Below are 17,778 nucleotides of genomic sequence, written 5' to 3'. Positions count from 1 at the left end.
ATTTCCAGTGTTTTTGATTCGTGCCAGTAATGCCGGGGTGAGATGGTATCTCATTGTGGTTTTAATTTGCATTTCTCTAATGGCTAGTGATTGCAAGCATTTCCTCATGTGTCTGTTGGCCGCTTGAATGACTTCTTTAGTGAAGTGTGTTTATTTCCTTTGCCCATTTTTTAATAGGATTATTTGTCTTTTTGCTGTAGAGGTGTTCTTTTTCTTGTAGATTATGGAAGTTAGACCTTTGTCTGACTTGTACTGTCCAAAAATTTTTCCCCAGTCTGTAGGTTCTCTTTTTACTCTTTTGGTGAAGTCTTTTGAAGAGCAAAGGTGTTTGATTTTTAGAAGATCCCAGTTATCTAGCTTATCTTCTGGAGTTTGTGTGTTGGTGGTTATGGTTTGTATCCTGTTAATGCCGTGTATTAGGGCTTGTAGTGTTGGTCCTGTTTTTTCTTCTATGAACTTTATTGTTTCTGGCTTTATATTTAGGTCCTTGATCCATTTTGAATGTTTTTTGTATATGGTGTGAGGTATGGGTCCTGTTTCATTTTTTTGCAGATGGATATCCAGTTTTACTGGCACCATTTGTTAAAAAGACTGTCTTTTCCCCATTTGGTGGACTTTGGGCCCTTGTCGAAGATCAGGTGACTGTAGGTGGATGGATTTTGAGGTTAGGAGTTATTGTTTGCAAAGTTTTAATTATCCTACTGAAGTCCTAAGGAGCTCTGGTGATGCACACAGTTAAGCACTCAACTGCTAACTGGAAGATTGATGGTTCGAACCCTTCCGTAAAGATTACAGCCAAGAAAACCCTATGAGGCTGTTCTATTCTGTTACGTGGGGTCACTGTGAGTCAAAATCGGCTTGATGGAACCTAACAACAACTGAAATCCTACTGACTTTCTTAACCTGCTTGGATGTGGTTCATATGTCAGTCCTGCTGCTGGAGCTGCACATGTACTGCTGCTGGAGCCCAAGAGGTTGACTCATTACCAGGGCCTAGAATTTGGGAGTTAAGAAGAAGGTCCCAGATACCCTCAGGCACCTTCTCATGAATCCCATTGAATCTGGCACTAAAACATTTGCAGTTTGACCTTCAGATGCCCTTTAGCGTGCTAAGTGCAGGGCAGTGTTCTCCTTTACAACATGTGTGTGACAAAAACCAATAAACAAGTGGCACTGAGGGTTACACAACAATGGGTTTGTTACAAGGTATCCTGGCCAAAGGGCCTCTGTGCCAAACACTGGCAGCAAAATGGCACAGGAAGGCAGCCAGCCTCCAGTCTTGACATATGTCTGGCCCTCGTAATTGAACAGTAAAGAAATCTGGGAAGCACTGTTTATCTTTTCCAAGGGTAGTGCTTTCCTCTCCCAGTGGCCAAAGGCCAGTTTAATATAGAGCCAGGCCCTTTGGGCTGAGTAAGCCAAGCGCTGAGGCATCTTATTCACCTAGGACTTCCCAATATTTGTATTAAAGTATGAGGAGAGGGAAAAATAGGAAATAACTGAGCATGTTAGCCTGCTTTTCTCTCATTTATTTTATATTCTCTTATCTTTCTCTTGCTGACAGTTGTGATGTCAGTATTTCCTTTTGGCTTAATGAACATTTTTCAGACTCTGCTTTCCTGAAAGTGTTTGGAACATAGCAGATGCTTAGTGTATATTTGTCAAATGAATGAATGGAAGAGCCTGCATTCAGAGGAAGCACACGAAAATACCCAGTGCCCTCTAAAGACACAGCTCTGGGTTTGTTTGAAAGTTATGTTTGTACAACCAAAAATAGTGACCAGTGGAGACAGCATCATTAGGGGCAAATTTAAGGCATTTCCTTCTGTAAACCCTGTTAACCTTTCCAATGGGGGAGCTGTGTCAACATGCTGGGAGAGAGCTTTACAGCTTGCCATGATTGTTTGCTCATTTATCTTGTGCATTTTATCAGGTCTTCATCATGTGACATGATATAAACTGCTTATTAACTGTTTTTTGTTTTCTTTTTAACCTGAGCAGAGTGTTTTGTTTCCACATTGCCTGGTCGCCCTACCTCCCACCCCCATGCTTCTGAACAATTTCACGTTGGCATTAACCCAGTGTTTAAGTTAGAGAAGCAACTGATGATCCTGTATGGAGCCGACTTTAGCACCATTGTGACTGGTCTTTTAGCAGCGTCATTTGGGAAGTCTGAGCTGCCTGCAGAGTTTTGGGGCCTTTTGGAGTCTTGATTCATTTCTGTTTCCTCCAGTAACTGTTTTTGTGCCTCTGCCTACTCCTCTTTAGTAATATCTGTGTCCTTTTTCCTCTGAGCTTTTTTCAAGAAACAATCTATCACCTGTTCTCTGGAGCTTGGGGTTCATCTGAATGGGGATGCTTTTCCATTTTGCTACTTTTATCCTGCCTTCTCCCCCATTAATTAATCTCTTATCTTCATCTGTTATTGTGATAGATCCAGGATAGTTCATTCTCAGTTCATACTGGACATGACTGAACTTTTCTCTGAAGCCTTTGCCTCATACTTCCTCTTGTATTGTTGTCGACAACTTTTTCTTCCTGTCTTTTTCAGTCACGCAATAGGGTTGGCATATTTCTGATGGCTCCCTTTCTTTCTCATAGTTAATTTCAAGTTGCCATTTCTTTTATAACCTTTTCATTCTCTTAACTTTTTTTTTTTTTTTTTAACATGGCTGTTTTTATTTCTTTATTCAGCTGAGATTTATGTCCTTATGGCAGGCCAGGCATAGTATTGGGTGACAGATACGAATGACGTGGTTCTTGCCCTCTGTTAGCTTATAAGCTCTTTGGAGTTAGAGCAAGAACAGAGATAACTACAGAACAGAGGAGGTAGTATAGGTAAATGCTAGACGAATAGTACCCACCTGCTATAAGTGTAACATGGAAGTGGTTTTTCAGCTGGAGTCATCAAAGACACTATGTTTGGGCTGAGTCAATAGCATTAAGAGTGAGAAATAGCCAGAAGCTCACCAATAGGAAATGGTTAAATGGTATGATCTGTCTATAATTTATACAGCCATAAAATAGAAAATTTTTGAAGAATTATTTTATGGAACAGGAAAATGCTCCTAAGAAAGAAAGCAGAATACAGAACTTCACAAGCATGGATGCAAAATTTTTACTAAAAGGAAATACGTCAGAATATTAAGTAATTATCTGCAATTTTCTACATATTTTATGCCTTATCTACAATGAGCATTAATTAGCAAACAGTTATTTTTAAAATGCAATACTTGTATTCTGTTGCCTTTGAATTCCTTCTTTTACCATTGTGCTGCTCTTAGTATGTTTTTTGCTTTTGCCTTGTATGCTCATTTTCTGGACATGATCTATTATAATTCTTTTAACTTTGCCTAGTTCTACTAGAGTTACACGGTTTCCCTATTCTTGTTTCCGCATTTTTATATTTGGAAATAGTGTGGAATTTGGAGTTTAATAGGTTAAACTTCCAGTCCTAACTCAGACATTTATTAGCTATGTAAATTTGGAGCAGGGCATTTCACCTCTCACCCTTAGTTTCCTCATTTGTAGAATGGTAGTTTTAGTCAGGTTGTTTTGAAGACAAACTGAAATAATGTGTATATTAAAGTCTAACACGGTGCCGGGCACATAGGTTCTGCAGGACAACAAATGGTGGAGTCTTCTTTCTTCCTTTCTTCTAGGCTCGTAGGTGACGATAGACAATAATAACCATCTTAAAGTATTTCTGTGCTTCTGTAATACATGATAATAGCATAGAATATTATAAAAATTAATGGAGTAATCTTTGTGAAAAAGCTCATGGTGAATGTTAAAGCACTAGATAAATTATATCAGTTAGGATTCTCTGACTGTGAGTAATTACAAACAGTGGCTTAAACGGTAAAGGAATTATATCACAGTAAGTCCAGAGGTTGGGGATTTCCAGGTACAGTACAATCAGGACTTCAGCCTTGTTCACTCATACTGTCTTTTGTGTACTGGCTTCGTCCTTAGATTGATACTAGCTGGCTTTAGCAGTTCCACGTGTCTCATCTAGACATAACATCCTTCGGAAGGAGAAAAGAGACCATCTCTTCCAATGTATCATCTTTAGCAGAGTTTCTCAACCCCGTCCTATTGACATTTTGGCCCAGATAATTCTTTGTTGTGGGGGATCGTCTTGTAGGTGCATTGTAGAATGTTTAACAGCATCTCTGGCCTCGACTGAGGAGTCCTGGTGATGCAGTGGTTAAAGCACTTGACTGCTAACTGAAAGATTGACAGTTTGAACCCACCAGCCACTCCTCGGGAGAAAGATGTGACAGTCTGCTTCTGTACAGATTTTCAGCCTTGGAAACCCTATGGGGCAGTTCTACTCTGACCTATAGAGTTGCTATGAGTTGGAATCAACTGGATGACAGTGGGTTTTTGGTTTGGTTTGGCCTATACCCACTAGATGCCAGTAGCACCTCCCCACCAGTTGTGACAACCAAAAATGTCTCGAGATATTGTCAGATGTTCCGGGGGGAGGGGAGGAATCTCCCCTGGTTAACAACCACTGGTTTTCAGGAGTGAGGAAACCTTTATTAGAAGCTGCTGTAAGATCTCCTGCCCCACACCCACCCCATCATGTCTTGATTAATATTGCTTCACATGCCTGTGCTTAAATCAGTTATTGGCAGGAGCACCACTGTGGTTGATTTAGGAATTAATCAGGTCCCTTAGCTGGAGTGCATCCAGCCTCCCCTAACACATGGCAGAGGGGCGGGTATCTAACAAAAATGGTGTTTTGTTCTGAGGGTGGCGGGATCAAGATGTTGGATAGGCAATAAGGAGAAAGACTCACTCTAAAATTGCTTCTGTGACAAGGGTCTGTTGAAAGTCTCATGTTGGAAAATGCAGGCAATTTGAGTATTAGACACTGCAGAAGTGATCTAGAATGATAGTAGGGTTGAGTGTGACATTAGATGAGGACCGGGATTATGTTTATATTGTTCATCATTGAGTCTCCAGCACCTAGCACAGATCACAGTATATAGCAGATGCTTAAAAATTATTTTTTGACTAAATGAATATAGAAAAAGGTGCCGATCAGGATACTCTCATGGATGAAATAGTATTTTCGATTCAGTTAGCAGTTGGTGTGATTATAAAAAAAAAAAACCCGTTGCCGTAGAGTGGATTCTGATTCATAGCAACCCTAAAGGACAGAGTAGAACTGCCCCACAGGGTTTCTGAGGAGTGCCTGGTGGATTCGAACTGCCAGCCTTTTGGTTAGCGGCCAAATACTTAACCACTATGCCACCAGGGTTTCGTTGGCTTAAATAGTCCCTTAAAATAAGAACTAGGTATTTGATTTATAATACTGATAATATTTCATTAAGTTTCTTATACTTTCCCCTTCAAAACTAAATATTTCTGTGACCACTGATAAGAACTGTTGATTGACTTATCAGCCAGCCATTGCCCATCATCCCCAGAAAAGGAAGTCACACTAGGCCTACTCCTCTTCCCATGGGCTCACTGTCCCTCCTTTACATCATCTCTAAGGCCCGAGGTAGAACATCAGACAGTCTTCTATCTATAAACCTTAAGCTTGGGATTAGGTAGTTACTTGGATTTCTGGATGGAAAAAAGGAGAGGGATTTCCTATCCAGGAAAGAAAGCTTCTGTAGTACCTAAAACAGTTCCTGGCATATAGTAGGCTTTCAAACAGTATTTTAAATATTTGTTGAATGCTATAAATTAATGTTTTTATAGTCAGTATTACATGCTTTTACTGATTTCTTTGTTTACCGTTGCTTATGTTCCATTTCTTTCTAATAGGTCTAAAGTACATACTTTAATTCTTTGTCAGTATTAAATGAGTGGTAAATTTACTTTTTATTTATTTATTTTTTTGTCTAAAATTGTTTATTGCCCTCACTCTTGAATGATTAAACGAGTTGCCGTCAAGTCGATTCCAACTCAATGGCGACCTCATGTGTGTCAGAGTAGAACTGTACTCTAGGTTTTTCAGTGCCTAATTTTTCAGGAGTAGATTGCCAAAAATAAAATTCTAGGTTGATAGTTGTTTTCCCTCAACACTTAGAAGATATTTTGATATTATATTTTGGCCTCTGTTGTTGCTTAAGGGAGCCCAAAAGGTCAGCAGTTCAAACCTACCAGCGCTCTGTGGGAAAAAGGCCTGGCAATCTGCTCCTATAAAGATTACCCATTGACGTCGAGTTGATTCCAGCTCATAGCGACCCTGTACCAAACTAACCAAACCCATTGCCATCAAGTCATTTCCGACTCTTAGGGACCCTCTAGGATAGAGTAAAACTGTCCCATAGGGTTTCTAAGGCTGTAAATCTTTACGGGAGCAGACTGCACATCTTTCTTCCACGGAGCGGTTAGTCGGTTCGAACCGATGACCTTTCAGTCAGCAGCCGATCATCCACTTGGTAAAAACAATTTAGCTGCTTCCCAGTAATACTCTTTTTACACATAATTTGTTGACTTCTACTACCATACCTTGTTGTTGTTGTTTGTTGCCATCGATCAGTTCTGACTCGTGACCCCATGTGTGCAGAGTAGAACTGCTTCACAGGGTTTTTAAGGATATGACCTTTTGGAAGCAGATCACCAGGCCTGTCTTCCAACGCACCTCCGGGTGGGTTCAAATCACCAACCTTTCAGCGAGTAGTTGAGCTCTTAACTGTTTGCACCACCCAGGGACCCTCTCTACCATACTTATATACATTAAATATGAGGCATGAAAGTACAAATTTTAAAAAATTTGATAAACATTAAATGAATTATTTTTACAGAAGTATTTTATTAATGGTTTGAAATAGTTTTTGCTTGTTAAAAATTTAATATCTGGCTAGAACGAAACCAAACCCACTGCTGTCAAGTCGATCCTGACTCATAGCGACCGTATAGGACAGAGTAGAACTGCCCATAGGGTTTCGAAGACTGAATCTTTACGGAAGCAAACTGCCATATCTTTCTCCCGTTGGCTAGAACAGAGGAATTAATTGTGAGTCGTTGATTTTTAAAATCTTCGTATACCAGGAAGGAAAAGTGACCACACTAATTACTTCAGAGAGAATTTAATATAGGGAATTGGTTAAGTCGGTGTTGGATGACTGAAAAAGTAGAAAATGGACCTGGAGGAAGGGGAAACAAAAGGAAGAGGTTGGGATTATGAGAACCTCAAAGTTCAGAGAAGGGGCTTCATGGATCTGGTGCGAGTACTTCTGAGGGAGTATGGTGAAGCTGGCTTTATCTGGCATGACAGAGAGAAAAGCTGGAGACTGGAACCACCTGCCAGTAAAGGACAGTTGCATGGAAATGCTCACAGGAACAACCAGGAAACAGGAAGGAGAAAATCCCTTCTCTTTCCTCCTCCCTTCCAGTGTCCCTCCAGTACCCGCTATTGGTGGAACCTAACAGGAAGCCAGCTAACAAAGGACAAATGTAGTTTGTAGAGTTCTAGCCCCAGCATCACCAAGGGTGGTTGTGGACTTGAAAGACAGTAGCTTAGTAAGTGGCACACTTGACTTAACATTTTGAGTGAATCAGAGATTCAAAGAACTGGTCCCAGGCTCAGCTAATTTTTTTTTTAAATTTTAATGGCAGTCATAGCTGGAAAGAATACCTCTGAGAGGCATCATATAGAGCTGGAGTCAGCAAACTTATTTTGTAAAGGGCCCCAAACCCACCGCCTTTGAGTCATTTCCGACTCAGCGAACCCATAGGGTTTCCAAGGCTATAAGTCTTTACGGAAGTCTGTCTTGGAAGAAGTCCAGCCAGAATGCTCCTTAGAAGCGAGGATGGCGAGACTTCATCTCACATACTTTGGATATGTTATCAGAAGGGATCAGTCCCTGGAGAAGTACATCATACTGGGTAAAGCAGAGGGTCAGTGAAAAAGAAGAAGACCCTCAATGAGGTAGACAGACACAGTGGCTGCAACAGTGGGCCCAAGCATAACAATTATCGTCAGGATGGCACAGGACTGGGCAGTATTTCATTTTGTTGTACATGGGGTCACTATCAGTCAGAATAGACTTGACGGCACCTAACACCAACAAGTCTCTACGGAAGCGGACTGCCACATCTTTCTCCCGCAGAGCCACTGGTGGTTTTGAACCACCAACCTTTCTGTTAGCCGTCGATTGCTTTAACCACTGCGCCACCAGGGCTCCTTTTGTAAAGGGCCAGATGGTAAATGCTTTAGGCTTTGTGGGTCATAAGGTCCCTGTCTCAATTACTTAACTCAGCTTTTGTAGCATGAAAGCAACCATAGACAGTATGTAAACAAATGAATGGGACTGTGTTACAGTAAAACTTTATTTGCAGAAACAGGCAGTGGGTTAGATTTGGCTGGTAGGCTATAGTTTACAAACTCCTGATGTAGAGTATACAATTTTACAGACTCTTGATATAGAGTATACGATTTTACAGACTCCTGATGTAGAGTATACAATTTTACAGACTCCTGATGTAGAGTATACAATTTTATAGACTCCTGATGTAGAGTATACATTTAGGGTGAAGTTAATCAATGAAAGTGGATGTGAATTCATGTTTCTGATAACCTTCTTGATAAGTTTTAATTTTAGAGGCCATCTTCTTAGATCTGATTAGATTAACTTAATAAAACAGAAACAAAAAAACAAGACAAAACAAAACGTCCTCAGTCTGGCTAAAGAAGGTCTATAAGAGGAATAGGGGAAGTGAAATGTTGGCTCTGCCATTCTCTTATTCACTTACGATTGCTTTATTAGTATTATCTTTAATACACAGTTTATTTAAAGGACTCTTTTTAAACCACTTAATTTTTGTGATCTTTAGGTAAAAATTGACGTAAATCCACGTGCTTAGACATTCTCCTTGTTTTGGAACTTCACTCTTAAGATATCTCATACTGGCAGCTGTTGGCTGGCATGTAACCTCATAAGAGTGCCAGTTTCTATAGTACATACAATTCATAAAGCTTAATTTCTTACTGTTTTTAGTTAAAAAGTAAATAGAATATTTAATATCTTCTTTCTGCATTCCAGTGGATCATCTCGTACACCCCCGGGGATGCATTAGACACCACTGGGAGAGACTTGTTCCCTGACGGGATGATTTGATATAGTATTGAGGCAGTGCATTGATAATCCTGCAACTGGACTTTTTCTCTTATTCTTCCCCTACCTACATATATTGCTTATGGTGTTATCCTGACCTTGTATTTTCATGCCTACTTTCCCATTCCTAATCCAGCTCTGCTTTCTCATCCATATTTCTTTGGTACTTTATATATACTTCTATTATAACTCTAAAAATATTATATTTTAGTTATTTGCATATACATTTAAAAAACATGTTTTGGTTATATACTGTATTCCTAGCACTTAGCTGTGGCATTCAGCATTCTGTCACTAAATGTTTTATCAAATTATTGGAAATAGAACTTAAGAAGCCAAACTTTGGCTGGTTTCATAGTGGTTAACAATCTGAGCTACTTATGGTGGCTAAACCACTCTTCTGCCCTTCATAATTCTGGTCAGTCTTGTTTTTTGAAACCTAAACCTCATCTTCACTCAACCATCATCATCAGTACAACCCTTTTTCATACCAATATTTGGCATTAAGAAAATGTCTTAATTATCTAGTGCTGCTATAACAGAAATATCACAAGTGAGTGGCTTTAACAAACAGGAATTTATTTTCTCCCAGTTTAGGAGGCCAGAAGTCCAAATTCAGGGTGCCAGCTCTTGGGGAAGGCTTTCTCTCTCTGTCAGCTCTGGAGGAAGGTCCTTCTCTCTTCTGAGCTTCTGCTCCTGGGCAGTTTCATATGGCTTGGCATTTCTCTTCCCCCATCTCTGCTCTGCTTGCTTGTTTAATCTCTTTTATATCTCAAAAGAGATTGACTCAAAATACACCGTACACTAATCCTGCCTCATTAACATAACAAAGACAGCCCATTCCCAAGTGTGATTATAACAAGAAGCATAGAGGTTAGGATTTAAAACATTTATTTTTGGGAGACACAGTTCAATCCATAACAGAAGACTTGGGCATGAGTTATATTTGCATAGTGCACTTTTCAGAATAATTTTTGTAATTGATTTTGCTGCTGTTGATGAGTTTGTTAAATATTTGTTGACCACCTACTATGTGCTAGAAACTCTGTTGGGGATACCCCAGTGAGCATTTTACACACAAGAAAATTGAGACCCTGAGAAGCTGGATGATGAGTATAAAATTATATAACATACTAATGACAGAACAGCAACTGGATCCTAGATCTCCTGACTCGTGGTTCATTGCTCTTTCCCTGTGTTAAGCAGCATTAGGAATGTGACATCGTCTTCCTACCCTTTTTCCCTCAATGAGCTGGGACCAGTAGATATATTTAAGTATGCCATTAGATGGGGGGGTTGGGGGGTGGGCAGTGTGCTGATCTGCTTAAATACCACTTGTTTTTTATTCTACTGGACAAGTATCAGGGATTTTGGAGAATTGCAGGGTGAGTGAGATGAGCAGATGGATGTTTTGAAATTTACTTTTCAGTAATAAGTAGATGAACCATTAAGAGATGACAGTCAGGGAGACATGTTAGCAGGGAGCAAAATTTCACAATAGGAGCAAAAAGATCCAGAAATTCCCTTGAGCATTCCATTGTCTTATCTCTAACATAATTGATGTTTAAGCAAGACTCATCTGGGTCCTTGTGGTTTTTGGGACTTACCAATAACCAGCCTTTTCTCTAGTGATAGGTAAACCTTTCAATTTCTTAATTTCATAATGATTTATAAGTCTCTTTCTCCTTATGTGCTATTTTTGTTGGATAAAAGATGGTTGAAAAACTAACCATTAAAAAAAAAAGAAGATTGGCCAATAAAAAGGCCAAAGTTTAAGTAAATGTTATTAGAGGCCCAAGATGAGTAAAAGATTTTACAGTTTTAAATGTGCAACACAAATTAGTTTTCAGGTAGGTAATAGTAAAAGTATTTAACATTTTCCTTGTACAATAAGTTGGCATTTTATGATAGTATGGAAAATTGGGGGTCCTGAGTAGCAACAAGCATGGTGCATTCTAGGAACAAAGAAAAGGCCAGTGAAGTTAGAACCAGTGAGTGAGGGGGAACCGGGACTATGCTAGGCTCATAGGTCATGGTAAGGTTATTGGATTTTATCCTAAGTACAATGGAGAGCCGTTGAAGGATTGTAAGCAAGGGAGTAACTGAATCGTATTTGTATTTTTTAAAGGGCACTGTGTCATGTAGAGAATGGATAGGAGAGTGGATGTTAGGATGCTGTTATGACAGTCAAGGAGACAGAGATAGTGGCTAGTAATGGTATTAGAGATGAGAAGGAGTTAAGCATTTGTAAGACATTTAGGAAATAGAATTGTGAGGACTTGAGGATAAGATTGGGTGTGTGGGGTATTAAAGATTCGCAGGTTTCTGGCATAGTGACTGACTTTTTTTACTGAACACTAGAGCAGTAACACACTTGGGGGTGGGGAGAGGCAAGAGTTAAGTTTGGATATGTTGAGTTTGAGATGCCTTTGAGAGACATCTAAGCAATCATTTAGATATCTGGATCTGAAGCCCAGAGGTTCAATCTCAGAATACAAATTTGGGAGTCACTGGCCATTATAGAGAGTATTTAAAACTATGGGAGTGGACAGCAGTGACAAAGGAGTGAGGATAGAGTGAAACAGGGTTAAGTTCCAAACACAGAAGAACTGTGACATTTAGAGGTTGGGCAGGGGAGTAGGAGTGGTCAGAGAGATTAAGAGGAAAATGAGGAATACTCCAAGAGAAGAGTGTTTCCAGGAGTGAGTGGTCAATTCTCTTGATTGCTCCTGAGAAGTCAAGTAAGATGAGCATTCATGAAGAGTGTTAAGTGGATTTAGTGACAAGGTTGTCATTGGTGGACCTTGACAAGAATGGTGCACTGAAGGATATTGCTGTGAGAAGAGTTAGAAAAATCTAGTTGTGGTGGTATGAGTGTGAGGGTTTACTCATGATCATTTTAACCTCCACCTGAGTATTTTCAGTAACTGGGGAGCTTGTTATCTCACATTTATTTAGACCATGTTGAAGATTCATTGGCATACCAGTCACCTGGTCTACCCTTCCTGGTCCCATGGGGACCAGAGTATAAATTCAATTTGGGGTTCTCTGGGAATGGATGGCTTGGAGAATTCTGTGGGACCCCTTCCTTGGCTGCTAGAGGAGTAGTTGGCTGATGTATGGTGGCCAAATAGGGTCTCAGAGACAGAGGCTGGCTGGCTTCTGGTGTTGGTGTGCATCTCTGGTGTGCCCTCTACAGGAACTGCTTGATAATGATTCATCCTTCGATGGTTCAGAAGCTGGAATATTACCTGCTTACCCAGGAGTGATACAATTCTGAGAAAAGAGATAACCGAAAAGTCTAAAGACAGGTTTAAGCCAAAATACCAGTTTATATTGACAGATGTATCTCTGGCTCAAGATCTGGAATCTTTTGTCTAAACCAGGAATTCCCTTCTGCTGGGGTCTAGCCTGAGACCAAATTAAAAATCTGAAAGTTGCTTGCTTGGTAAGCATAGATTTAAGAGTCAGTTGAATAGTATCTTTTTATGGGATTCAAGTTATGAGGACTTGGCTTGCTTTTACTTTGGGGGTATTTCTCTCTTAAGTAGCTACCAGACATTCAGAATCTGACCTGTGGGAAGAGACTGCTATGTTCTTGCTCTTCGACTTCTCTTCTGATATTCATTTGTCAAAAAAGGTTCTCTCATTACCACATTTCCTTATGAAGAGCAGAACTGGTTAAGATTGCCAGGGCACTGCATATTTTGTATTCACTAACTAGTTATGTAATAATATTTGAAATCTGTTATTCCATATGAGGTTTGTGGTAGTTTGTACACTTAATCTGATTTAGGAATAGCTCACCTTTACCATCTTCACTTTTATTCCTGTTAACAACCTCTGCAAAGGGCTAGTGTGCTGTATTTTCCACTTCCACTGAGCACTTTCTGTGGACACACTGACTTCAGTGTCTATTTCTTTCCAGGGTCGTCTAGTAGCAGGCACCCAAATCAGGCAACTCCAAAGAAAAGTGGCTTAAAGAATGGCCAGATGAAGAATAAAGATGACGAGTGCTTCGGGGATGATATTGAGGAGATCCCAGACACAGATTTTGATTTTGAAGGGAACCTGGCCCTTTTTGACAAGGCAGCTGTGTTTGAGGAGATTGACACCTATGAGAGGAGAAGTGGTACCCGTTCCCGGGGCATCCCAAATGAAAAACCTACTCGGTACCGCCACGATGAGAACATCCTGGAGTCAGAGCCCATTGTCTATCGAAGGATCACAGTGCCCCACAATGTGAGCAAGGAGTTCTGCACAGGTGAGTTGCACCAGGTCCCACGTCCCACTGGCTACTCTTCCTTTTCTATTATGTTTGAAACACAAAGAGCCAGATTCTGGCAGAGTTTTGTACCAGGAATCAAGTGGCTTGGTGATTGGCCTATTATTATTGCCTTTTAGGGATTGCAGACAATAGAGTATCCTTTCGCTCTGGAGGGGCTAATTTCTCCACATGTCTGTTTATATCCAACATCTAGCAGGATCTGGTCTGCTGTTTAGTATATTATGATTAATAATTAAAGGCATAACCAGAACCAAAACCCAGTTGCCCTTGAATTAATTCTGGCTCATGGTGACCCAGTGTGTTTCAGAGTAGAACTGCTCCATAGGGTTTTTTTCATGGCTGTGACCTTTCAGAAGCAGATCACCACGCCTTTCTTTCGAGGCGCCCCTGGTTGGGTTCAAGCTGCCAACCTTTCAGTTCGTAGCCCAGCACTTAACTGTTTTCACCACCCAGGGACTCCTGTTAGTCATAAGGGAAATGCAAATCAAAATCATAATGAAATAGATCGTATACTCACTAGGATGGCTATTATCAGAAAACGGAAATTAACAAGTGTTTCAGTCTGAGGTGGGGCTGTGTTCGCAGCTGTGGTTAATCCAGGAAATCTGTAGGCCTCCACAGATGATGGAGAATGGGAGTGTCTAAGTGGTTCCTCAGAGACCCAAAAGGAGTTTGGCAGCTTCCATACAGGGTCTCAGTTTTCTCATCTGGAAAATGAAGACCACAGCGAGTGACTATCTAGCTCATTCAAGAAGGAGCCGAGGAAGCAGAGCCCTGAAGAATATGCTGAACTTAAGCCTCTGCCATTCTGAGCTAGAGTTCCATGGCCTGCACCTGTGTGGGTGGCCTGAGCAATTAAAGGCATAGGGGCTGACTATCTAGATTCAAATAATTCAGATCTGTTTTCACCTTGGCGTTCCTGTTATTGCCTGTACATCTCACTAGAAGTTCAGCTGCCTTACTAGTTACTTGTAGCTACAAAACAAAATAAGACAAAAAAAAAAAAAAAAGATAATTGAAGATGGATGTTTGAAACCATTGACTACAATTAGAATTTCAGTAAATTACATTTGTGTTTTACACTGTCCCAGTCTCCTGCTAGCCCTGGTCGCTGAGAATTGGCTAGCTGTAATTCTCATGTAAAAAAGTAGTGGCTTGGTAGTTACATAGGTTACTGTATGTGATAGTCTGGTTCTATTATCTTGGTGATTTTTAAGTTTCTTTTGTTAGCAATACAACCTTTTCTTGAAATAAAATTTTTAAGTACAGACCTTTGGCATATGAAGTAGATAAAAGTGGTAGAAGAAGTGGTCTACTTTATCTCTGCCCCCATTCCTTCATCCCAGAACCACATAATTAACTGGGTGTTTTGGAATACCATTTGAAACCTGTTGTTATTGCATGATCTTAAGAGAGAATCACTATCATTTTAATAAATACAGAAGGAACTGGATACACTATTTTCATTTTGGTTTGAAGTTTGGAATTAAGGGAATGTAAATCTTGAGTGCTAGTAGTGTTATAGGGAAAATTACAGAGACAGCTTAAATGGCATTTGGAGGAAAGTCAGAGACATGTTTTTTTGTGGACAGCAGTGGGGCTCTGTTATATTTGCTTTTGCTGAGTATAGAAGCTTGCATGTACTTTCCGTGTGAAAAAAATAAGGCAGGGTGTCAGGCTGAGAAAGACTGTTAGCTTGTTCCAGTCTTACCAGCAGACTCTGGCAGGCATGCTTCTTTACTAATTCTTAAGTGGCACTGACAGTGTGACTTGCTGAACTCCTTTGATTCATACCACCTGTGTAAAGGCAAACAGCCTAGCTCAGAATCCAGCTTAATCTAAATGTCCAGGTTTTAAGCTTTTCAAAGGCAGCTATGATCCAGCAAGTCTAGTACTACACCCAGATCCTGCCCACGCCCCACTCCCCCGCCCCCGCCGCTGCTCCCTTTTCTACTGTCCTCAGTTGCCAAATAAGCTGCTCCTACTGGTAGCTCTGTATGTGTAGCCCAGGTGGTATTGTTGAGGTTGTTGTATGCAGTGTATGATTTCCCTGAAGCTTTTTACACTGCAGAAATTCCTGGGTTTGGGGAGATTGCAGTCTGCCTTGGAGTGAAGTGGCTAAAAGGGTAAGATTAACAGTGAGAATCAGGAAAGAGTCTCAGATCTAAGAGAGTCTGAGAAAACATTTGCCAAGGTAGACAAAGGGAGAGGTGGAAGTTTTTCCCGTCTACACACACTATCTCCCCAGCTTGATCTTCACGTCTCTTTTATTTAATGACAGAAGTGAAAAGTTCTTTCTTGTCATATGAAACTATTTTCCCCAGAACTGCCATCAACAGACATACTACAAAACACATGTGCTGATACTTGGCCAAGAAATCAGGTATGGCAGCTTGTTGGTGAGTAGGGACAGTGCACCGCACTGGTGCGTGACAGTGAAGGGCCTGAGAGACCCAGCAGCTTCACTTTTCTCTTTGTTCTCATCAGTGATAAGAGTAGAAAGGAAACTCTTTTGCCAAGCAGTGTCTTTGCTGGAAATAGAGCAAGCAAGCCATTATCTTGCTGAGCAGCTTCTCCTATAGGTGGTTTTTACCTCTGCTCTAGCTTCAAGGCACAGGCCTCAAAGCAGGTTTTTACTGCGTGGTATTCAGGTAGCTCAGAATTGGGGACACTTTTCTAGTTGGATCTACTATCCAAGTGTTAGGATCAGAAGAAACTATCTGGAATATTTGGAGAAATAACCTAGGATCATAACATATGGGTGTTAGGTCACTCAGTCACCTAATATAATCTTCTCATTATACAGATGAGGACCTTGAGGCCCAGAGGTGAAGGCTCTTACGGACCTTACCCATCATATCTAATAGAAGAGAAGGGTGGTTTAATGGCAGAATAGACTACATATAGTATTTTCTCTTTAGTATTCATGCAGAAATGGACCAGCTTAGTTCAGCAGTTTTGGGGAGTTGCCTGGATGTTTCCCCAATCTAAACCAGTTACCATAGAGTCGATGCCAACTCAGGGTGATTCCATGTGTGTCAGAGTAGAACTGTGCTTCACGGGGTTTTCCATGGCTGATTTTTTTTTTTTTCCTGTGCTTTAAATGAAAGTTTACAATTCAAGTTAGTCTCTCATAAAAAATTTATACATACGTTGTTTTTTGACCCTAGTTGCTCTCCCTATACTGTGACAGCACACTCTTTTCTTTCCACCCGGATTTCCCGTGTCCATTCAACCAGCTCCTGACCCTCTCTGCTTTCTCCTCTCGTCTCCGGACAGGAGCTGCTCATTTAGTCTCATGTATCTACTTGAGCTAAGAAGCACACTCTTCACGCGTATCATTTTACGTCCCATAGTCCAGTCTAATCTTTGTCTGAAGAGTTGGCCTCGGGAATGGTTTTAGTTTTGGGCTAACAGAAAGTCCAGGGGCCGTGTCTTCTGGGGTCCCTCCAGTCTCAATCAGACCATTAAGTCTGGTCTTTTTACTAGAATTTGAGTTCTGCACCCTACTTTTCTCCTGCTCCATCAAGGACTCTGTTGTGTTCCCTGTCACAGTGGTCATTGTGGTAGGCGGGCATCATCTAGTTCTTCTGGTCTCAGGCTGATGAAGTCTCTGGTTTATGTCGCCCTTTCTGTCTCTTGGGCTAATACTTCCCTCGTCTTTGGTGTTCTTCATTCTCCTTTGCTCCAGGTGGGTTGGGACCAATTGATGCATCTTAGATGGCTGCTCACTAGCTTTTAAGACCCCAGATCAATGTCTGCTTTTTTTGAAGTAAATCACCAGGCCTTTCTTCTGAAGAGCTTTGAACCTCTAACCTTTCGGTTAGCTGCTGAGCATCTTAACTGTTTGCACCATCTAGGGACTCTGCTTCCCAGCCTAGCCTTGTGTTACTCATGTTTTAGAATCCCAAACACCTTATTTTCCACTAAGCTCTAGAGGAGCAAAAGAAAGAAGAACAACATGTTTATTACCCATTTGGTGATGGTTTGGGTTTTGGGATCCTGACTGTGGCAGTTTGCTGTGGTGTCCTACATAATAACTGCATGCTAAGTGGTGTCAGGAGTATATAAGCCGTTATTCTCTAATTGCTCTTACTTGATCTCTTGGCAATACTCTTTGCCAACTGTGGTAGTGGTTGGGTGGGGGGAGGTGTTATAATAGGTCTGTTGATTGCAAAAACACATTCAGGAAGCAACTAAATTTAGTCTTTTGTTTAACCCAAATTTTTCTCTCTGGAATCCAAGCCCTTCTGGGTCCTTTGGCAATACTGCGCTCTCCAGCAGTCATGGATCGTCAGACATCCCTCCAGCCTGGGCCTGCCCTGTTGAATAATGGTATCCAGTGGTCACTCCTGGATTGGTCAGGGTCTGTCTGGACCAGACTTGTAATTTGATTCTGTGTGT

The 17,778-nt window shown here is 40.8% G+C and overlaps 1 protein-coding gene across 1 annotated transcript in view; it reads left to right on the top strand.

Annotated features, from left to right (window-relative positions):
* The window catches only part of EDC3 (enhancer of mRNA decapping 3), a 58,518-nt gene that overhangs the window by 22,686 nt on the left and 18,054 nt on the right, over positions 1 to 17,778 (top strand). Inside the window, exon 4 of the mRNA XM_004374749.3 lies at positions 13,015 to 13,350. Within this exon, the coding sequence (XP_004374806.1) occupies positions 13,015 to 13,350 (336 nt within the window). The remainder of the gene's footprint in view (positions 1 to 13,014; positions 13,351 to 17,778) is intronic.

This window comes from Trichechus manatus, unplaced genomic scaffold (genome assembly GCF_000243295.1).
Source record: "Trichechus manatus latirostris isolate Lorelei unplaced genomic scaffold, TriManLat1.0 scaffold00030, whole genome shotgun sequence".
Taxonomy (NCBI): Eukaryota; Metazoa; Chordata; class Mammalia; order Sirenia; family Trichechidae; genus Trichechus; species Trichechus manatus.
Note: the sequence above shows the minus strand (reverse complement) of the source record. Positions and strands in the feature narration are given on the sequence as shown.